Below are 22664 nucleotides of genomic sequence, written 5' to 3'. Positions count from 1 at the left end.
TTCGAAAAAGTGATTTTCGACTTAGGCCTACTCTGGTAACTTCCATCAGAGTTGTTTGTGGGGAAAGGAAGATAGTATTTGTAAGATACTCTAATACCTAAGTTAGTATGGATTTAAAACAGATTTATAATATATCTGAGAGAATGTTAATATATTTATAAGTGATGAATCAATAATTATTATTAGAGTAATTTTAGTATTGATGGTGGATAATTATTCTTTTTTTTTAGAGGTTGTTGAAATTTCTAGTAGAGATCAGTTATAACTTTATTAAAAGAGAATTATTATTTTGTAGCACTCTGTCCAATTTTTTATTCCATAATTATTGTCTGAATTTTTTTTTTTATTTTGGATCTAACTTATGTTTTAGATAAAGATATGAACATATAATATTTTTATTTAATAAAAAAATAAAAATAATATGATTCTTTTTAATTAAATATTTAATAAATTTTATTTATGTATGTAAATTTTAATAAATATAAATATAGGTTATGTTGATTTATGTATATAAATTTTAGTAAATATAAATGTAAATTATATAATTTAAATATAAAAGTTTATGTAAATAATTAAATATGAGTGTAAATTATTTGCGGCGAAAACTGGTTCAAAACGATAATAGTATTTAGATATAGCATTACTGATATAAAATTATGCATTTAGTTAAGAGTTTAATTTTAAATCATTTACAATATTAACCCCTAACCTATCTTCTCCACTGTTTCTAGAGAAATAGTATCTTACAAAAATATAAAACCATCAAAATTGAATGCAGAGTGGAGAGCGTGAGATATTTTTTCTTTCCAAATCAAGGTGCGTTTTTTTTTTCACTCTGCACTTGCAAACAAAGAAAATGAGTGTCAGAAGAAGAAAAATGGAGAAACTTGCAAACTCTTTTTCGGTGTTAGAACTTGACGCTGATGATAGCCATGTTCACCCTCTTCCTCCTCCTTCCCCTTCCACTGCCACTCATGGTATTATTATTATTATTATTATTATTATTATTATTATTATTATTATTATTATTATTATGTGATAAATATTGAATTTTTCAGCTGCTGAAATTAGTATTTAGGGTTTCACTTTTGCTGTTGGTATTTATCTGGGTATTAATGGGAGGCTCAGTGAGCTTTGATAGTTATTCATGCTGTTGTGATTTATTGGGTGGTTGATGTTTTGTGACTTGTAAGCTGATTCTTCAACTTTAGAGTAATAGATTTTGTTTTGATTTGATTTGATTGAGATTACTTTGGAGCAAATTAGATATCATGTTATTGTCCTTGGTGAAGAAATTTTAGCTTTATTGTGCTGTATTTCTGATATAAACACATGCCGAGTTTTTCTTCTGTGTGATTAATGTGTGTTTATATGAATGTTCCTGTACATGATAAAAATCACTAGTGTAAAAGAAAAAGGAAAGTGTTCACCTGATTAGCTCCAATTCGAGTTTCGTTTAGTGAGTAGACTGATTTGGTAAGAAGTATAAAAGAAACTAAGTTGGAGTACCTACAAGATCATTAGTCAAGGCTGGATTTTGCTGCACCGATGATCGAACAATTATATGTTTTGGTAGCCTCTTCTTGGTCGAGTGAGAAAAAGGCGGTTGTATTGAGACATTTGCCATGCTGTTTTGATATTTTTAATTAGATTATGTGTATTAGCTACTAAACTTTGTCAACAGTTGCTTCTTGGTAGGAGTGTTTTGCTGATTAGAATTGTGAGAGCTAACAGCTGCTATATACTTCTTTGGTGCAGGTCATAGCGATGAGAGAGTTAATGGCAATGGTGACACTTCTCTGGTAAAAATTGAGAAACAAAAAAGCGATAAGAGAGTTAATGGCAACAATGCTGACTCTTCAGTAGCGAAAGATGATGAACAAAACCAACTCAATGTAGCGGCTCCTTTATGTGAATACAAGATGCCTCTTGTTTGGATTGACTTGGAAATGACCGGTAAGCTTGTAGAACGAATGAATATTTTTCATTTCTGCTTTTCTTTGTGATTGATGTTGTTCATAAACTGCTAAATTAGTCAGTGGCAACTCATAACATTATGTGTTATATTACACACATTGATACTTTGGTATCTAGAATTTTAGACAACTTCAAAGTAAATATTCTATAAAGATATGCTTTCCAAAGATCGTAGTATTTATTATTTAGTGCCTGATGCTCTCCCCCCCCCACACACACATTTCATTTTTGAAGCATTAAACCTTCTCTATATGTGTAGGTTTAAATATTGAAGTGGATAGAATACTGGAAATTGCTTGTATAATTACAGATGGAAATTTAACCAAATCAGTGGAGGTAGTTTCTCATTTCATATCACATTTTCATGATTGTTATTTTTATGTTACATTAAGTTGTCTATGAAAGCAATTTTCTGTGATTATAGGGTCCGGATTTGGTCATCCACCAAAGTAAGGAGTGCCTTGACAGAATGGGAGAATGGTGTCAAAGTCATCATGCGGCCAGTGGTGAGTAGAATTCTTTTGTAACTTTATTTTTCTTGATGTTGAAAAAAAGAAAAGAAGAGAGGTAAGATCATGGCTATGATAGATATCCTTATGTGAGGGAATTCTTTTGTTCATGTATGGTTGATTGGTAACTATCTATTTACATTATTTAGCTTTCTTTTTTCTTTTCCAGTGAATTGAGATTTGGGATTGACTAATGCTTGTCAATAAATTTAGGTTTAACAAAAAAGGTGCTTAAAAGTACAATTAGCGAAAGAGAAGCTGAAAAGCAGGTTTGTACTTTCTAGTAAGTATAGTACCAGCTCTATTTCATAAGAAATTATGCCTATCCGGTTGATTGGAACTGTGGTTTCATATATATTCAATTTGCTGGTGAAGAAACATAAATTACTTGTTTTCCTTCTCAATATCACAATTCGACTCATCATAAATGGATGCCTTGTCTTGTGCCATACCATGTTGCGATTTGAGCCTGGAAGTTGATCTTATAGGTAGATGGATGTAGCATAATAAATGCCTTCGTGTTTTCTCATCCCATGTTATGATTGGTCCTAGAAATTTGATCTTATAGACGTGTGATTTGCCCCCGAAGGAACTACATACTTGCTAAGCAGTTTTGATGTCGAAAATTTGCAACGTGAAAAAGTAGTTTTGGTGCACTTAACTTTATCGAAATCATTTCTGTAATGTAAATCTTCAATGCCTTGGAAAATTACAGGTTATTGAATTTGTTAAGAGACATCTTGGTTCATACACCTACTCCCCTCTCTTGGCAGGAAACTCGGTTTACGTGGATTTTCAATTTCTAAAGGTACGAATTCTTTCATAACCGTCATGACAAAGATTTGTTAGAATTGTTTTCTATACTATACTACATTAGTACATTACTGGGTAAGTGATTATATCTTGTACTTGACTTTAGAATCTATGTATAGAATTGAAAACCGATCCCTTTACCTTCTGCATATGTTGATCATGCTTTATTGAAAGTATATATATTTTTATATAACAAGTGCTTACTAGATTCTTATTTTCTTTGTGTTGGCAGAAATACATGCCGGAATTGGCTGCTCTCTTCTCTCATGTGCTTGTTGATGTTAGTAGCGTTAAAGCTCTTTGCATCCGCTGGTATCCAAGGGGTAAGAAATTATATAATTAGCATTTTATGCAATTTCTTTCATCTTTGTGCATTGTATAATATGTTCAATAAACTTATAAACTTCAAATTCACCAAAAACAAAACTTAAATGCTTGAGATTGTTGGACAGTTCTAGTTGCTGTAATCTGCATTGTTTGCATAATCTAAGATGTGAACACAAATCTTTCGTTTTCTCGTATATCCATGCATGCATTGAGTTGGCTCCAAATCTAAACTCGTAACTAATGTGATACAAGACCCAATTCAACCTAAATGCAAATATGATCCATGACAGGCATTATGGCATCGTTTGATCCATATAGTTAAATCTCATTTAGTAGAAAAAGGCTATGTTGTTGTTTTCAAGCTTGAGTGATTATGATTTATCAATTGATATGGCCCATTTTTTTTTGTTGAAAACATTTAAGAAAAAAAAGCAAAAAAGAAAAAAAATCTTTCATCGATTCTTGGTTTGCGAAGAAATCCTTGTTGATTTCCTAGTTTGTGAACCATCTTGTGCAGATCAGAAGAGAGCACCTTCAAAAGAAAACAAACACAGGGCCATGGATGACATTAGAGAAAGCATTGAGGAGCTTAGATACTACAAAGCAAGTATCTTCAAGCCTAAGTCCAAGAAGTGATGGAGTTGAAAGCAGAAGGCACCATTTGAATATTTAGAGGTGTTACAGGTAAACCTCACAAGATTTTAGGGATGTAACAACTGGCTCGTGATTGTGGATACAATATATATTTTTGCAACAGTTGTATAATCCCATAATATTGATTTTGCACGAGTAACGCTTGTAACTTTTTTTTCAACTCTTTTAAGTCAATTCATGTACATTTATTTAAATGAGAAAAACGAAATGTTTTAATTTCAATTTGTGTCCATCAATTTAAATATTTTGGTTCTATTATTCGGGACAATAGAAAATTAAAAGACTATGTAAATCATAAGATTCATGCAGGTTAGTCAAGATAATAAAGTACTTATTATATGCAATAATAAAGTACCCTTAAAATATTGGATTAATCTCTACATACAAGTGTTTTGCATTTACAAGTTTTATAAGTTTGAATAAAATTCACCCATTAAACGCACAAATATATAATTTTTATTTTTTAAAAGATTTCATTTCTTTTTTCGAGTTTTTTGCCAAATTTGTTGGATCTCCTTTATGCGTTCTCTCTTTGTTTCGTTTTTTTTGGATTTTTTTTGTTTCTGAAATCAAGCTTTGAAATCATTTTGAAGATAATGAAACTTCAGAAATACACGCAAACGATTACATAAATACACCCAAACGATTACAGAAATATATCCAAACGTTTACGGAAATACATCCAAACAGTTACAAAAAAGATTACAGTTTTCTTCTTAAAATCTTTTAATGTTTTGCTGGTTAAAGATGATGCACATGGCAGATACAATCTAGAAGAAAAACTTAGGAGAACAATAAACAGTACCTTGAATAATGTTTCTTCCTTTTTTTCTGGTGATTTTTTATGGAGATTTATATCTTTTCTTCTTGATTTCTTCTACTCTTTGCGAGGAGTTGGAACGTTTTTGCAAAATCGTAATAGTTTGTTTTGAATGTCCCTTGAATCTTGATGGTTTGTGTTTTGATTGAGGAAGAGTGAACATGTTGTGGAAAGGGCGTGTGTTTTTTTCTTGATGGTTTGCGTTTTAATTGAAGAAAAAGACAAAGAGTGAACGTGTTGTTGAAAGAGTGCGTGTTTTTTTCTTAGACTTGGAGCAATTTGTATAACTTGTAAGTAAAAAAGGCTTGTATGTGTAGTAGACCTCTAAAACATTAAGGTAAATTTCATTGTATGTAATTGAGTATTAAATGAAGATGTTTTAATAGATAAGCGATCATACGTATAAGGACAGGATAAAGAATGAAAATAACACATTGTTTAAGAGATGTAAAATTTCGTTTTTAAGTGGTTTGGATATGTAAAGAGAAGGTCAATAAAGTATCCAGTGAAAATGGGGGATTAGGATCAGATCGACAAAAGGAATAGAAAGATCTTAAAAACGTCTCCGCATACAGTGGTCAAACGAAATTTGTGTAAACGATAGTAAACATTATACCATGATAGACAAATACAGTGTTTGAAATTTAGATATTCTTAAATTTTAGTATATTTCAAATATAAGATATTAAGTAATATAATTACATTTCCTTCTATTTTTAATTTTTTTGTTTGGTTGAGGTAATTAATTATATTCAATTTTTAGAGAGAAGAGGAAATTGAAATTCCTTCTCTTTTGGAAGGAATTAAAATTCTTAATTTTTAATAACCAAAATTTCTAATTAAAATCTCTTAATTTTGAATTCCCCTTTAAAAATATCCAAACACATTATTCTGTCATTAAAAATTTTAAATACTCTCTAAAATCACTTTCCCCACTTTAATTACCCCATCCATGCACTCTTAGAGAGGTAGAGTTGATTCTAGGTAAAATTTAGTGCATAATTGATTTCGTAACATTGATTGTAGACTAGAGTGATTTATGTTTGATAATTCCTCTAAAATGATACTGATAGAAACTAAAATAGTTGCACTTCTCTAGTATCTAGAGGCCATAATTGATTTTGGATAGAGGTAACGCAAAATTGATTTCCCTGCCGAAAATCAATTCCAGCACCTCCCAAACAAACGAAATTATACTGTTTACAATCACAATGCCTATTTCCACATTCCACATTACTTACGAAACAAAGAGTAGGAGGAAACAAACAAACAACAAAAAGTTCAACTATGTAACCTATGGACAACTTCCTATAATATCATACTCGTCAAAATTAAGGGATCTAAAATATCCTGTTAATATTCAAATTGCAATTATGGTGATTGCCAACAAGCTGAAAATATCACCAATGAAACATTTTGAACAAGATTGCAACAAGTAACTTCACTAATTGCAATTATGCTGATTGCCAACATTTTGAAAATATCACCAATCAAATCCAGGGAGAGAAGTGAAACCATTAAGAATCAGTCCATGTTGCACCATGAAGCAAGCGACTCCAAGCCAAGGAAGCGATTGGTTTTCTCACTAAAAAATAGCTGTTCTGCTCTCATTGAAAACAGGAAGTTTAATTTTTGTAACAACCAAGTGCAAGAAGAAACATAGGTAATGCCAGCTTAGAAATACCTACGTTGTTTATGGTATTATTACCTGTTATATTCCCACTTAAAAGATAAAATTGATCTCACAATAGCCTGCTGAGGTTCTTGATAAGTAGTTTCAAATTCTTTCTTGTGCTCTCATCACCAGTGAAACCCAGAATATCAGAGCTAATATTCTGTAATAATGAAACCAAAAAGCAAACAATAGAATTAAGTAAAAATTCACAATAATTAGACTCAGCAATTTCAAGATATCATGGGTCAAACCTCAATGTTCTTCAGGGTAAAAATAAGGGTGTATATGGACTTTTGGATAAGTTCAGTGTTCTCAGGGGTCATAATTGATGAATGGACCCGTCTGCAAACAGAGGAGGTGATTTCTGTTAGCTGTCACAGTTCAAGGTTTTTACATTAATAATCATACAAATTACAACTGTTCTATCATCCCAGTGAAGTATCCTCATGCAGCGTCTATCCAAACATTAAGACATTAAAATTCTAGTTTGCATCCCTTAACTAGTAACAATGTGCTACATGGTTATATGTTTAGATATATATGAACAAATAGCCTTAACCTCAAATCATCAGTAGCTTGGGTAAGGCTTCGGGTTAAACCCTCAACTTCCTTCAACAGACCATTACCACGAACTTCGGCCAACAAAGGTTGAACATCTTCAGCCATGGCTTGCATCTGAGGCATCACTAAATCAAAACGAAAGTTTGGGCATGAGAATGCAAGAATTGATGAAGTATTACAAATAAAAAACCGCAAACACCTGGACCTACTGCAGAGGGATGATATATGAATATCAGAAAAGATTTAGATGCACGTTTAGACACCTATATTATCTTAGTCAAGTCTCCGATGGTCTTGATTTGATTTAAATTAGGACTCTCTTATGCTATATAAAGAGGCTTAGTGGGTATAACATGAGAATCATGTTTTTCTTCTATATTCCATGATTTTCATTTCTAAGTCTGTAATAAACAATCATGTTCTAATTGCTACATCATACCATAATCAATGACAACAAAATTAAGATAAAGACACCGATGACAGAAGTACATGCAAATGCAATAAAGGGTAACGGAAGATACCAATCTTTTGTTCATAATCATGCATATATCCACTTTTAATTGACAAGAAATGTCCGGTTCAACAGTCTGGTCAGAAAATTTTATTTTGAGACCTCAAAAGCACACCAGCATCATGAAATTACATCACACCTGTATAAGAAGTGGTCTTGCTTCTTCAATGATGGAAAGAGCCCGTTCAGCCAATGAATAGCTTTTTGCGATACCAATTTCCTCTACATCTCTCCCAAGGCGAGTAAAGATCCCAACCAATGCATCCAAGCTTACTCCTTGATGACCCTTGATCTTTTCTCGATCACACACAATAAGACCTTCTTTAGAACATGATTGATCAAGAGGTCCAACAGAAGGTGTTGGAATTGGATCCTTGGGAGTGATATCAATTATAGTTTCCATAAGTAGACCCGATTGGTTAACCTCAACCAATGAATTGCGTGGTATAATTGTTTTATCATCTTCAACCTACAAATTGGAAACTAATTGCTTACTAATAGAAGGCAAATAAAACAACAAATATCAAACCAAAGCAGCATTGGCATAAATGTTATATATTATCTTTATCCTATAAAAACAGAAATCTAGTCACTTATTACTAGAAGACGGCAACTAAGACAACAAATATCAAACCAAAACGACAATGGAATGATTCCCTTTTTATAATTTTCAACCTATAAAAATCATAGACTAGTTCACATTATTACTAGAAGGCAGCAACTAAGGCAACAAATATTAAACCAAAGCAACAATGGAATAATTCCCTTTTTATCATTTTCAACCTACAAAATTTGAATCAACTAAAGGCAACAGATATCAAACCAAAACAACATTGGCATAATTGATTTATATCATCTTCAACCTACAAAAGTAGAAAGAAAACTAATTGCTTAAACAACAAACATCAAACCAAAGCAACAATTAAGACAATGGAAAGATTGTTACAATGATTCACACCTCAACAACTGCCTCAATGCTTTTCAAGGAAGGATTCACACGAATGACACTGCCAACTGTGACTCCTCTGATTCTCACAGGTGTTCCAGTGCATATACCACAAGCCTGCGCAAACTCGAAAACCGCAGTGTACTTTCTGAACTTAGATCTTATCTGGAAGCTCCTCAACCAAGCCAAGCTCAGCACAAAAAGCACAGTACCTGAGATCAAGAACAGTCCAACACCACCCTCCCAAATGCTCCTATGACCAAACCCGAAATCACCTAACGGACGCAGAGTTTGCCTCCAAACTGTTCGAGGAATGTCCAGAACGACCGAAAGCGGGTTCTTCGATTCCGAAGTAGAAGAAGATGATGATGATTGTTGCGCATCACCACCACCACCACCAGAAGATGCAGTAACCCTTATCTTGTTTATTATCTGTTTGCGATGTCGAAATGGGAGAATTGGAACGCAATTCAAGGAAGTTCCGTGGTGTGGAATCAGCGAAGAAGCTTGAAATGATGATGAAACACGAACAAGTGTGGGGTTCACAACCACCATCTTCATAACTTTTGGTGCTGCAGAATGAAACTTGAAATCAAAACCATAACCATGGAAAATGTTGTTATCATCTTGAAATTGGAGAATAAACTACGAATTGAACAAGAAACATAGATCGCAATGAAAATGGAGATTTACAAATAGTAAGGTAAATTCAGAGCGAGAGAGAGAAAGAAAGAGAGGAACCTGTGATGGTTGCGTAGGAGAGAGAGAGCGAGAGGAATGAACGTATGACTGAGTGACGAGTCAAAGAATGAGTGAGTGAATGAGCGAGTGATGAATTTGGGCCTATTGGGCCCACGTTAATCTCTTTCTGTGTGTGAGTGCTTGTCTCAGCACTACTTGGTTGACTAGAGTTTATTCCCCCTTCAAAGTTCAACCCATCAATTATTTATTCACAAATCACACATGATTCATGAACAATGCATTCATATCTATGAAGCACATATACTTCTTTAATTTATTGTGTCAGATATATTTTGAATATGACACATATAAATATTTATTTAATATGTATATCTTCTGTATTCAACCGTATTTTAATAAAAAAAATTTTCGGACACATTTTGAACATATTTAAATATTATCATATATCAGCGTGTTTAGTCTTTTTTTAACATATATTCTTAAAATGAGTTTAAAAATAATATATATTATTAATTATTAAAACAAAATATATTTTAAATACTTCTACACTATCATTTTAATTTATCAAAAAAATACTTTATATTTATATATATGTCATGTCTCTGTGTCTTATAAAAATTTTAAATTCGTGTGTCTGTATATCTGGTGTGTTTGTCAAATGATTTGAAAAATTTATTTAGAAAAGTTTATTTAAATAGAAGAATGAAGTCAATTTTATAGAGTTTGAATAATCGAAAGCAAAATCATGAGGGTTTCAAACATCCTAAATCAAAAGCAAAATCAACAAATTATCCCAAATCAGTCCTTGTTACAAATTTGTAATCTTTCAATTTTTAATAATAGCTAATTAGCTATAGGGTACAGTATCATGTTACAATGTTACCTACAACGATTTAGTAGCATAAATTGTTAATGGATTACATGATAAAATATATTTTAGAAAAATAAAATTATACACCACACTCTTTTCTAATGTCCATTATATATAATAAATATTATTTAAAAAATTGTAATTATTTATTAGTAAAAATAATTCCTTTTCTCTCTTTTTCCTCTCAATACCATACAACACCCCCAAACCACCACAGCTTCACAGACCCACAAGCATGAGTTAAAGGAAAAGTGACGAGGAAGATTAGATATATTTCATATATATACACAATCTACCAATTTTCTTATATAATTTTTTTTTTTTTTTGTTCAATGAACATATATGGCTCAAGCTCTAGGTGGATACATTCTTACATAAAAACTGTGCATGCATGCTTTCCAACAATAATAGCATGGAAACGCAACAGTAACATGTATGTGATGTGAGTACATTTGTCCAAAACAAACCTAACAAGAAAGAAAAGAAGCTATGCTGGTGGGGGCAAGCAAAATAACAAATCAAGAAATTGCAAAATATGGTGGAAGCTACAGAAGAAGAGATCATCATCATAGCTAGACATCAATTAAATTACACTTAGATTTCATAATTGACATCCCTATCACTTCACTTGGCTTCTTTCTTTTGCATATCCTCTTCTGTTTTCCAAACCACGTCGTCCAAGCACGTTGACAGGTTTTTATAGAACTGCACAATGGTGAAAAAGAGTATCAGTTTCTTTTCGCACTTTTTGGTATATTCTTACTTTAGTGAGTAAATAGAAGGTTTAATTAATCTGTTGGTTCTTATAGTTTCACCAAATTTGTAATTAGGTCCTTATACTTTTTTTTCTTTTTCAATTGGGTTCTTACACTGCTTCTAATTTCATAATAAAAAATACTATTTGTACACCAAAACCAGCCATTAAAATCAGCCACAATGTGTTTGTGTATATATGTGGTTTAATTTATTTTCAATGTGTATTTGTATTCCAACATGTATTTTATACTGGTGGCCGACTTTAGTGACTAATTTTGATGTACACGTAATATAGTCCTTTTATAATTAAATCCCTCCTAGTGAAAAAAATATTAGAATTAACTGAATATTTTTCCGCAAATTGAAGACATCTATAATTAAGAACCTAATTAGATCTTTGATCACATATTTTTTGGGAGAAATATTCTATTAATTTTAATATTTTTGACATGAAAATGACTTAATTACAAAATTAAAAGTAAGGTAGAAATCCAATTAAAAAAAAGTATAGGACCTAATTGCAAATTTGGTGAAACTATAAGGTCGACAGAATAATTAAACCGAAATAGAATTGTAACATGGTGAAAAGGAGGCCTATATTCTTGGTTTAGTCTCTATGAAAAGATTAAGCGACAGATAAAAGGGAATGGAGGAAGTAATGTAAGAAATGACTATGTAAATTGATTAAGTGAAAAGGGGAAGAATGAAGGATACCTTATGAAACTCCAATGTATCACCCTTTGCTTTCCGTACCTCAACCATGTGAAGAGAAGGTGCCACTTGGAATATCTGTTTTACAATTATAAGCACTTTTTAACACAATAAATCTTAACAAAAATTGTGATCTTATCATATTCACCATACGAAGATTATAGGCGAGAACCATTAGATGATTTGATATGTTTGACTGAATTGTCATCTAAGAGTTCTCAACTATAATCTGCACATATAAACATATTCATCTGAGTAGTCAAAATAAATCGAGGATCATGTACTTGTACTATACCATACCTCTGTGGCAACATTAAGGTTTCCCTTCCTTCCAGCTTTAACATTTTCAAGCCTCATCTGAAGGTGATAATGGTGTGTTAATTTAAAAAATTACCATTAAATAAGAGGAGCTAGAGCATGAATACAGTATGTTGCACAACTATGGCTTACCTTGTAATTTTTCTTTTGCACATCAAAGCCAAGAGGTTTTGCAGCTTCTTCAATCTTGTTTATTATCTCATCAGCTGGTGATTTTGATGTGAATCTTGTTTCTCTTTTAAATCCCTGCAATCACTGACATCAGAATAAAGCAAACACAGGACTACTCTAATGGAATGAGCATACTAAGTAACTTCAGCATTATATATCTCATCTCGAGTAATCAATATATCCTCCTAATCATCTTCCTAATAATCCTCTTAATTCCTAAACAAGGTAATCAAGTAATCATGCAAAGTAGTCTCTACCTGCTCTATATCAAACAAGTTTTCTAGGTTCAACCCTTTGGACATGGAGATTAACTCAAATGCATTCATGGGTGTTGGTTGTTCTTCCTTCTTCTCAGTTACATGGTGTTCCTGAACAAGGTAAAATCCTCTATGAGACAAAAAAACATTCCAGAACATACACAAAAGCAATCACAAAATCATCTCTAGTTCATCAACATACTTCACAATCTTTGAAGACAGCTTCGACATCATCGAGGTTGGTTTCCCCTTTCTCCTCGAAAACTGGAGGCTTATAATCTTTCTTAAACCATTCATCCTCCAAAATCTCAGCAACAGTGATACGCTGCAATACAGATACGGCAAATTAGGTGTGCAGACATAATTTAACAAGTACTGATACATAAACATAGAGATGTAAGATTAATCATTAGCTCCTATTCTTTTCCTTTCACCGGTCGTTTCTGCAGAGCACGGATTAGATAAATGTGTTCTAGAAAGTTCATAAAGAAGGGCGGCCTAGTGCACGAGGCTCCCACCTGGAAGGATAGATGTATGCAGCCTTACTCCGGGTCAGAAGGTAGCAATCTTACCGTGCGGCATGCGCCAAGGCTCACCCTTTTAAAAGGTACATTAGCATGTCTTAAATAATCATTATATCAAGCTGATGAAGATTAGTTACAAGTGATCATTGGAAACAACCAAGGCAGAATAGCAGGTTAAAACTTTCACAAGTAAAATGAGTTCCAATTTGAGAACAGAAGTGAAATTTCACACATATAGAAGCAGTCATAAAGTAAAATGCTGATCCTTACAGTCTCAGGATTAGGATCCAAGATTCGAGTGATCAATTTTCTTGCACTGAAAGAAAGCCATGGCGGGCAAGTAAACTCAGCTGCCGAGATCTGTCGATCAAGAAATGAAGGTAATAAAGAGGAGGGGGATAAAAGTAGAAACAAACATAATTGTGAAATACAATTAAATAAGTGCTCACTTTTTTATACAGGTTCATTAGATTTGGGTCATCAAAAGGCAAGTAACCTGCAACCAGCACAAAGAGAATCACACCACACGACCACAAGTCCGCGGTTGCCCCATCATAGCCTCTATCTTCAAGGACCTATGCAAGACAAACATATAGTTATAAGGATTATTCTGATGCATGAAATTCAGCATATCTTTCGCAATAAACTAACTATCATGACATGACATTTCTCTGTACCTCTGGAGCAACATAGTTTGGTGTTCCGCATGTAGTGTGAAGAAGTCCATCATCCTGCCATAACAAACATTTTTAAAGATATAGGTTTACATTACAAGAATATGTTCAAAATAGATAGTTACATCATCAAATTAATGATTTTCACGGCTATATATTCCGTACTAATTGAACTGTAGCCTTTTTAGTTACCAATGTGAATAGTCCAGTTTTTGTATTCATGTACTTGTATAGGGTTAGTGTAATTTTATGAACAATATAGCAGAATTTTTCTGAGTTTACAATTCTTCATATTCCTAAAGCTTAAATCTAGTATGGGAATAGCTTCCTGGGTCTGACTCAAAAAGAAAAATTTATACCATGTCTTAGGTCCTAAGTAGTTATACCTAGAGTGAAGCACAGCCGAGCCTAGACCGAAAAATTGTCAACTTCGGTATCCTTTAAACATCCATAAAGCTACACAAATCAAATTCTATGACTGAGTCATTTATCTAATCATCTGTCAGAATCACTAGATCCGAATTACAACAGCAAACAACATTGGCAAGAACTAAATCCGAAATTATTGACCATTATATGATTATATCCACTAGAAGAAAACGGTCAGTACAAAATCACACTCGTATAGTTTAAATATTATTAGTACATTTTCCTTCAACATATTAAAAAGAATAAAAAATAAAAAACCAAAAATATAAAAACAAAGTTTCTACATGATAATAATTGTATCAGCTAATTCACCTAACAAAAGCAAGATCAATGTAATGAATAAAGATAAACAACAAAGTAAAATTCAGAAGGCGATTAATCATTCTTACTCTGACTTGTTGGGAGAGTGCACTCAACCCAAAATCAGAAACTTTAAGGTTTCCAAGAGTATCCAATAGCAGATTTTCAGGCTGCAGGAAGAAGTTAAAAAATATATACAAAAATTATATGTCAGAGTTACTTTCTTATAATATCAAGCTCAATTAAACTGTTTTCCATGTCCCTCAAGTGTGGCTAAAGGGCCTTACCTTCAGGTCTCTGTGGAAGACACCCCTGCTATGGCAATAATCAACAGCATTTATAAGCTGCTGGAAATATCTTCGTGCTTCGTTTTCACTCATTCGTCCATGGTTTACCTTCACAGCATTAGATTCCATTAGAATGTATATAAATATGGAACTTATGTGCTAAGATCCAAAGGAATCCTGTCTGAAACAATGCCGATAAAACAATGCTGATTGAAGGAAAGAAAGAGTATCATAACTTGGACTAGGTCCAGTATCATAAGCACTACAGCATTGATGAACCACAAATATGATCCAAAAAGTTGCCATGTTTTACTTTTCTCAAAAAGTTCTTGAACCAATTGAAAATGAAATGAAGCCTATGATAGGCAAGAAGAATTTATTTACTCACAATTTTGTCAAAGAGCTCTCCCCCGGTCACAAACTCCAAAACAATATATATTTTTGTTTTACTTCCCATGACCTGCAAACAAAAAAGTTTCACAATGTTAGAGGGGATTGGACTCCTGACATAAAGGGTTATGCAGTCTTAATGCTCTCAAACACAATATGAAAGTTGGAAGAGAAGACAAAAATGGTGGGGGAAGAACAATATTTAAGAATATATAGATGGACTCATTTTTTCAGCTTTCCATTGAACAATATAAAAAAGTACAAGTAAAGAAGTACTTTGAATAATGAGATATTTTTATTCATTCCATCTCAATTAGTCTTGGATAGAAAGCAGCAGCATCAGAATTATTTAAGTGTAGTCTATGCATGTAATGATATGATCCAACATTTTTTGAAACTTCCAAGTGAACAAGTATATAGTTCATTTTTATAGAGAATCTCCAAAAGCTCCCTATGGCATTAAATAATTTGCCAAGATACTTTGAGAATCTTAAAGTATAATAAGAAAAGTTTGATTTCAATGCATTGACGCTAAAAATAATCGTCAAATCAAGCGCTGCCATGCATGCAAAAGTAGTTTCCTTTTGAGATAGTAGATGCGGAAATTAACCACTTTGGTTTGCATGGAAGCACCTGATGTCAGTGCATTTTAGAAAATTCTAGACGTAAAGAGAAGACAAGATCATTCTCATGTATGTTTCTGAGAGAGACCTCGTATAGTCGAACAACATTGGGATGCTGGATTAACTTCATTGTAGCTATCTCGCGCCTGATCTGCAAAAACACATTACAAACATCTAAGAGACTTAACCTCATTAATGTGAGGGTCTAAAGCAAGCTTTTCCTACAAAGTCTATAACCTTTTTCACCAAAAATTATGTTCATGAAAAGGTAGACATTGTAAGAAATATGTAGGGTAAATATAAGAGAACAGGCCAACTTATTCAACAAAGTGAATGATTCTCCAAACAATACCTGTTCAGCCATCTTGTGCTTGAGAACTTTTTCCTTGTCAAGAATCTTGAGAGCCACAGGATCACCAGTCTCCGAGTTCCTTGCAAATTTCACCTTTGCAAATGTTCCCTCTCCAATGGTCCTCCCAACCTCATATTTACCGATACGACGCTTAATCTTAGGCTGACTCATCCTCTATGCCCCCTTGAAACTTTTGTGATGAATGGAACTTCAGCTCACTTACAAGGAACCTACCTGAAATGCATATCAAAATTCAGTTCCTAACTCAAAAGTAAACTCAATGTTATGTGTATTGAGGACATGTTACTATTGCTTGTGATTTTAACCAATATTTACAAAGCCAAAGATGCAAATTATCAAAGGCATGCATGGTGCAAGGACTGCAACATTCCTAGAGATCTGATTGAGACCAGAAATGCAGCACAGCAGAAATATTCTTCTTAAACTTACTCATTGATGCTTGATTTTAAGTTACACATATTGAGAAAAACAAGAAATTGTTAGGATAAGAAATAACCTCAAAGTTTGTCTTCCGGCAAATGATAAACCTACAACCAGAATTCAGCTTGAATATGGAAAACCCCCTCTTGGCAACTACTAACTTTGCAGTCTAGATTTGTAAGAAAACCATTAATATCCCCAAAAGAAGAGAATCAAAACTGAAGAACCTCAATTAGAAGGGGAGGGGAAAAAAATGCAAAATTGATCATAAATTACCACAGATATCAGCTTTCCAGCACCATATGGAACCAAAAAAGTTCTCCAAAAAGGACTTCGGTTCAACAAGGAAAACAAATCAGTTGGAGAAAAAGGGCACTTATATGAACTTAGGACCCCACCTCCCACCTAAAAAGCAAGACACTTTAAATCACAAAGATCCAGAGCTTCTCAACAGAAAAAAAAAACAACTCAGTTCTTAATTTCAGCTCAAAGTGAACTAATTTCAGCTCTAAACTGGGAAACCAAAAAAAAAAATCCCCAGAAATTCACCCTGAAATTAATTAAAGGAAGGTAGGAACTTTTCAGCAATTTTGGAAAATTGAACTGAAAAACCCTTCAGGGAAGTATTAAATGGCCAAAAGGGGTGCTGATAACAGAAAAAAACAAAGCAAACCCAGATCAAAACCACAAAATTCAAGTGCCACACAAGCTGCACATGGCAGCATGCTATATATATATACACAAGAGCCTGACGCTCATAAAATAGATGGATAGACATGAAAGAGAGAAGAAAGAGAATTAAAAAATTCAGAAAAAGTTGACAGACAGAATAATACAAGGTAGTTAAAAGTTGAGAGAGAGAGAGAGGATATACTTCAATCTATGCAGATAAGAATATCTGAATTATTGTGCAGTGTGAAAAAAGATGAAGACCAAGCTTGGTAGCTTAATTGATTACTGTTTTTGAGTTTTGTTTGGCTTTTGATTATGTCCAAAGGGTGTATTTGTGTTTGTGTGTGTGTAAGAGATTTATGAAATGGTTTTTCTGAGGCAAACTATCAAACAACTGGTATGCAACAAGACAAAATCTAAGCAAATTGCAATCTTGGGATACTACCTAATGCTGCAGTTTATTCTCATCTATAGTTAACTATTTGCATTAAAACATGTCTTTTGCACCACTAATCATTCCCAGAAGATTGATCAAAATGATGTGATAGATTATTAACTGCATAATTAAATTTATCATGCAAGTATACACATCAGATGATAATTTATCCTTTATTTTCAAAAGAATAATCTTGAAGAATTGCCTAATAATAATCAGATAGTAAAAATTTAAGTGTAGTTATTTTTATATAAAATTAATAGTTGATAATTATTAAATAATAATTTAATCAAATATGTTAAATTATTTAACGGTCTTCAGCTATCAAGTTTTTATAAAAACAACTGCATTTAAATTTTACCTAATAAAATAATTATTCAAGTAAAAATATCTTTATACAAAGATAATAATTAAGAATCATAAATTAATTTGATATATTTGGTTAAATTATTTAACATAATATTAATTATTATTTTATATATGAAAATATCTTTGTGTAAGTAACCGTGAATATAAAAAATAGGTTATTACCATGGATGGTCCTGGAGAATCATTAAGGTTGGTATGTCCCATTCCATGGATAGAAATATGTTGTGGTCGCTGATTTCATAATAAGTGTAATAATAATGCACATCAGTAGCAATCAACGGTGCCACCCATTCTCAATTTTGAAAAAACCAAAACTTTCAAGATCTCAGAGTTAATTGTTGTGGTGCTCCTTCATTGTTAAATCAAATTCTCTTGCAGGGTATCACTCTCATCAAATTTGCTCTTTCATTTTGACCCTCTTCTTCTACTCTTCTAACTTTCTTTCATTTTTCTTACTAAGTTTTTTAATAATAATAGAACTAAATTATTTTTTAAATTCATATATGATTTTATCAAATTTATAATTGAATTTTTATATTTTAAAAATTTTTAATTAAAATTTTATATTAATTTTAAATTTATAATCACATCATTATTATTTTAAAAACGTTCAACTTAAAAAAATATATTGAAGTATATAGTCATTAGTAATGTGAAATTAATAAAAATATTTTTATAATGTTTACTATTAAAAATAATTTAATTATAAATCTAAAATTAGAATATAATTAAAAAATTTTAAATATAAAAATTTAATTATAAATTTTAAAAATTATAAAAAATAACAGAATAATTTAATATAATAATAATAATAATAATAACAATAACAAGTTAATAACGTTAATTATTTATGAACTTTATTTATAGCGACCACTTATATAAACTATGTAAAGATAATAAATAAAAATTATTAGATAATTTACCATATTTAATTAAATTGTCACATAATAATAGTTAATATCTATTGTCACTTTGTCAGTATATCTAATTAATATATTAAGAACATAATTTGAAAATTATAAGTAATCATAATTACTTACTTTTTTTTCTTTTGTTTGTTTTTATTAATTATTTTTAGAATAAATATATAATATTAAATATAATAAATATATAAATATAAATATTTATAGATATTAAATTAATTAAATAAATATTTTAAATTATTGTCACCCGAATATGATTCATCTTTTATTTCAAAAACTTATACTAATAATAACGCATAATTATGTCACAGCTTAACGTAATTAATTAATTACTCTTTACTAATTTAGGATATGAGTGGCAATAACCAATAACACGTGAAAGTTATAAAACGACGAAACAGAGTAGCCGGCATAAAAAAATAATAGAAAAGAAAGAACGTTTATTAATTTAGTAATAAACTCAATCTTATTGTGTTAGATTCAGTATAACTATTATTAATATTAATTTAATCTAAACGCACTAATCCCTAGCTAGTACAATAATAGCATATTCTCCTTAATTGTCGTCTTAATATTAAACAATAAAATCTTCTCATTTTTACTTTTTTGAAAATGATAAATATATTTAACTTTATTTTGTTAGAAATCATTCAAAAGAGAATGATTAAGAGAATATATGATTATTCGTTCTTAAGATAAGGAGTGAGCTCAAATGAATTGAGTTAGATGAGACTCATCAAGTTCGGTTTGTGAAAATTGAATTTAATTTATCATAATTTAATTTATTTATCATCAGCTTACTAAAAATTTATAAATCAATTCGAATTAGTTTGAGTTCGATTTGTTTATTGGAGATGAGTTAAGCCAATTCATTATGAACTAAATATGGCTCACCTTAACTCATGACAATAATAAAGAAATCTTATGATCTACAAATTTAATCCAACAGAATACATAAATTCAATTACAATTTTAGTCTTTATTATATCAGGCCTGCTACACATACAAGCCTACAAGCAACCAAGTTGGCCCAACCCAAACACGAATCACGCGCATGAAAGAGAGATAAGATGCCGCGTCCAAATCACGCGCTCAGCATTCGAACGGTTACGTATGGGAGACTCTTCCACTTCTTCCACTTCTTCCATTTCTCAAGGCACTTTCAAAACAACGAAACCCTCTCATTTTCGAGCGAAAATCAAGTTTCAAAATATAGAAATCGTAGTTCGAAAACTGCATCAAAACACCATCAACCTCTCTGTGAAGAATCTGAAGAAAAAACAAACCAAGAATACTCAACGTAAGTCCATTAAAATACTGTATATTTTACTTTTCTTCTACGTCGTTCTTCTAAGTTATACGTCGTTCTTCTAAGTTCTACGTCGTTCTACATTGTTATTCTAAGTTCTCCTGCTATTTTTGTTGATTTTTGGGGGTTTATTCCGTAGATTCGGGGGTGTAAACTGCTTAACCTTGTAATGTGGCTTTATATTGAAGCATGGTTGAGTGATATCTGTCTGATATCTATATGGATGTATCTCAATAATATCTATGGGTGTATCTCACTGTAATCAATGGGTGTATCTTGTTTGACATCTTTGGGTGTATCTGAATAATATCTATTGGTGTATCTCACTGTTATGAATGGGTGTATCTTGCGAATATCTTTGGCTGTATCTGACTCATATATATGGGTGTATCTTACTGTTATCAATGGGTGTATCTTAATTGTTATCAATGGGTGTATCTGAGTCATATATATATGGGTGTATATTACTGATATCTTTGGGTGTATTTTTAGTTTCAGAGAAAATGGCAGCAAGAAACCAAACCAAAGACCTGAAATGTGCCACACATCTCCTGAATGATAAGTTCAGAAACATGACTGAGGAGAAGAAGGCAATTGTGAGGGATCTTGGATTCGGTGGGTTGATGCACATCCCACCACTGAGGGTGGATCACCAACTCTTAAGGGAGCTGGCAAAAAACTTCAAACTTGGGGAGAACAAACTGAAGACAGGATATGGTTCTTTCCATATAACCCCAAAAAAATAGGTGATGCGCTTGGCATCAATGCAACAGGTAATTAGCTCAAAATTATAGATGTATATTAAGTTGTTGCTTGGGTGTATATTAACCTGATGCTTGGGTGTATTTGAACCGACTTGGATGCTTTGTTGTCTTCCTTTTTGTAGGAGATCTATTTCCTGAGAAAGTTGACTATAAGAAACTTTCTGATGATGACAAAATAATTTATAGAAGATTCCAGGGTAAGACCCTCAAAAGTCTTACCGATGAAATGATGGAAATCGGCGTTGGCAACGAAGAGGAACGCCTGATGTTCAAGAGGATATTCATCCTCTACATACAGATGGCGTTCCTTTTGCCAACGACGATAAACAAAATATCGCCCGTGCACCTGGTCCCGATTTTTAAGATGGACGGCATAGAGGAGAGAAACTGGGGGGGGCATGTTTTGACCTTCATGATCAGGGGCATAACAGACTATCAAGAGAAGAAGAAGAAGGCAATCAATGGCTGCCTCTTCGCCCTGATGATAATCTACTTTCACCTTTCAAAAAACAAAGGCAAGAACAGGGTTGAAAGACCACCAAAGCCATGGATTGCCAACTGGACTAAGGAGCAGTTGGTGAAAAGAATGAATGAAGAGAGAGAGGAAATTTTGGTGAGTAATCATAATAATTTGGTGTACTTTATTTACCCGAATGGTGCTAACTAAAATATCTCATGTTTCAGGGGATTCTGAATTTGGCAGAGACAAAAGAAAAAATGAGAAAAAAACAAAAAAAACAAGAAAAACAAGAAATAAAAAAACAAAAAAAAGGAAGGCGAGCTCAACATCGTCTTCGGAGACAGAAACTACCGACAGTGACACTTCTACCTCTGAGTCTGAGGCTCAAGAAGACTCAGAGGATTCGGGAATTAAACACCCCGGCAAAAAGGGGAAAAAGTAAGTACCATACTTGGGTGTAATTTCTTTTTCGAGTTGGGTGTATTTTATTTGATCACGTTGGGTGTATGTAGTTTATTAACTAGGGTGTGTTTCGTTTGCTGCGTTGGGTGTATATTGTATACTCAGTTAGGTGTATCTCGTGAATTCATTTGGGTGTATTTTTAGTATGTTCTAAATGATGATTATTTGCCTGCAGAATAGACTCAAGAAAAAGAAAGCAGAGGGAAGAGGAGTCAGATTCTGATTCAGAATCTGAATCTGAACCAAGTGATGAGTAATGTCCTGAAATTATTACTCCTTTCTTTTGGCTTCTTTATAAAGATTTTGTGTATTAACTGAGGTGTCTTTTATTGACTTATAGGAGCGAAGAATCATCACCTGGGAAGAAGGAGAAGAAAAAGAAAAAAACAAAAACAACACCAAAAGAGTAAGCACTTCTTTCATTAATATTTTGTGATAAAATTAATTTTTTATTTCTGATTGGTACTATTTTTTTTTTCACCCAAAACACCACAAAAAAAGAAAAAAGTAGTTGTGGAGGATTCACCTCCTGAAGAAGATCAATACTTTTACGGGTACAGTACCTCGTAAGCTATCCTACAGTCTATCATCGTAATTATTTTTGTTAACGTCTTATTTTATGAATGTAGTGAGACATATGAAATATCAAGTGACGAACTTGATGAATTGC

The 22664-nt window shown here is 32.3% G+C and overlaps 3 protein-coding genes across 9 annotated transcripts; 1 reads left to right on the top strand and 2 right to left on the bottom strand.

The window, feature by feature from the left end:
• The first annotated feature begins 721 nt into the window (after nucleotides 1-721).
• On the top strand, nucleotides 722-4502 carry LOC130940586 (oligoribonuclease). The gene is made up of 8 exons (XM_057868774.1): nucleotides 722-977; nucleotides 1759-1956; nucleotides 2237-2313; nucleotides 2402-2483; nucleotides 2700-2755; nucleotides 3202-3294; nucleotides 3532-3622; nucleotides 4144-4502. The coding sequence occupies exons 1-8, from the start codon at nucleotides 773-775 to the stop codon at nucleotides 4260-4262; spliced, it is 921 nt and encodes a 306-aa protein (XP_057724757.1). The 5' UTR covers nucleotides 722-772; the 3' UTR covers nucleotides 4263-4502.
• Nucleotides 4503-6102: 1600 nt separating this feature from the next.
• On the bottom strand, nucleotides 6103-9662 carry LOC130941662 (protein TRIGALACTOSYLDIACYLGLYCEROL 2, chloroplastic). 2 transcript variants are annotated; one of them, XM_057870218.1, is made up of 7 exons: nucleotides 9535-9662; nucleotides 8806-9365; nucleotides 7987-8316; nucleotides 7335-7450; nucleotides 7027-7117; nucleotides 6809-6935; nucleotides 6103-6701 (listed from the first exon to the last, which is right to left on the bottom strand). In XM_057870218.1, the coding sequence occupies exons 2-6, from the start codon at nucleotides 9352-9354 to the stop codon at nucleotides 6843-6845; spliced, it is 1179 nt and encodes a 392-aa protein (XP_057726201.1). In that variant the 5' UTR covers nucleotides 9355-9365; nucleotides 9535-9662; the 3' UTR covers nucleotides 6103-6701; nucleotides 6809-6842. The 2 variants fall into 2 exon arrangements, with proteins under 2 accessions (XP_057726201.1, XP_057726202.1); XM_057870219.1 differs by having other exon boundaries at nucleotides 8806-9378; nucleotides 9535-9551.
• A 988-nt stretch (nucleotides 9663-10650) lies between these two features.
• LOC130940362 (CBL-interacting serine/threonine-protein kinase 3) lies at nucleotides 10651-17729 on the bottom strand. 6 transcript variants are annotated; one of them, XM_057868476.1, is made up of 17 exons: nucleotides 17474-17715; nucleotides 16876-17004; nucleotides 16676-16768; nucleotides 16159-16392; nucleotides 15895-15957; nucleotides 15182-15253; nucleotides 14794-14901; nucleotides 14596-14676; nucleotides 13781-13834; nucleotides 13553-13678; nucleotides 13374-13463; nucleotides 12782-12904; nucleotides 12580-12690; nucleotides 12284-12397; nucleotides 12134-12190; nucleotides 11837-11911; nucleotides 10651-11071 (listed from the first exon to the last, which is right to left on the bottom strand). In XM_057868476.1, the coding sequence occupies exons 4-17, from the start codon at nucleotides 16327-16329 to the stop codon at nucleotides 10991-10993; spliced, it is 1326 nt and encodes a 441-aa protein (XP_057724459.1). In that variant the 5' UTR covers nucleotides 16330-16392; nucleotides 16676-16768; nucleotides 16876-17004; nucleotides 17474-17715; the 3' UTR covers nucleotides 10651-10990. The 6 variants fall into 6 exon arrangements, 5 of the variants coding, with proteins under 5 accessions (XP_057724459.1, XP_057724460.1, XP_057724458.1 ...); XM_057868477.1 differs by lacking the exon at nucleotides 16876-17004 and having other exon boundaries at nucleotides 17474-17724; XM_057868475.1 differs by lacking the exon at nucleotides 17474-17715 and having other exon boundaries at nucleotides 16876-17439.
• Between the last annotated feature and the right edge of the window lie 4935 nt (nucleotides 17730-22664).

The sequence above is a fragment of the Arachis stenosperma genome, chromosome 7 (assembly GCF_014773155.1).
Source record: "Arachis stenosperma cultivar V10309 chromosome 7, arast.V10309.gnm1.PFL2, whole genome shotgun sequence".
Classification (NCBI taxonomy): Eukaryota; Viridiplantae; Streptophyta; class Magnoliopsida; order Fabales; family Fabaceae; genus Arachis; species Arachis stenosperma.
Note: the sequence above shows the minus strand (reverse complement) of the source record. Positions and strands in the feature narration are given on the sequence as shown.

Bases quoted from the DNA above. Each gene is read 5' to 3' on its own strand.
- LOC130940586 (XM_057868774.1), top strand. From the start codon at position 773: ATGCAGAGTGGAGAGCGTGAGATATTTTTTCTTTCCAAATCAAGGTGC. The intron at 978-1,758 runs GTATTATTATTA...TCTTTGGTGCAG, and splicing joins CCCTTCCACTGCCACTCATG to GTCATAGCGATGAGAGAGTT. The intron at 2,484-2,699 runs GTGAGTAGAATT...CAATAAATTTAG, and splicing joins AAGTCATCATGCGGCCAGTG to GTTTAACAAAAAAGGTGCTT.
- LOC130941662 (XM_057870218.1), bottom strand. From the start codon at position 9,354: ATGAAGATGGTGGTTGTGAACCCCACACTTGTTCGTGTTTCATCATCA. The intron at 8,317-8,805 runs GTGTGAATCATT...TCCAATTTGTAG, and splicing joins GCATTGAGGCAGTTGTTGAG to GTTGAAGATGATAAAACAAT. The intron at 6,936-7,026 runs GTTTGACCCATG...TCATTATTACAG, and splicing joins TTACCCTGAAGAACATTGAG to AATATTAGCTCTGATATTCT.
- LOC130940362 (XM_057868478.1), bottom strand. From the start codon at position 16,329: ATGAGTCAGCCTAAGATTAAGCGTCGTATCGGTAAATATGAGGTTGGG. The intron at 15,254-15,894 runs GTCTCTCTCAGA...TTTTGTTTGCAG, and splicing joins ATGTTGTTCGACTATACGAG to GTCATGGGAAGTAAAACAAA. The intron at 12,905-13,373 runs GTAAGGATCAGC...TCTGTATTGCAG, and splicing joins TGGATCCTAATCCTGAGACT to CGTATCACTGTTGCTGAGAT.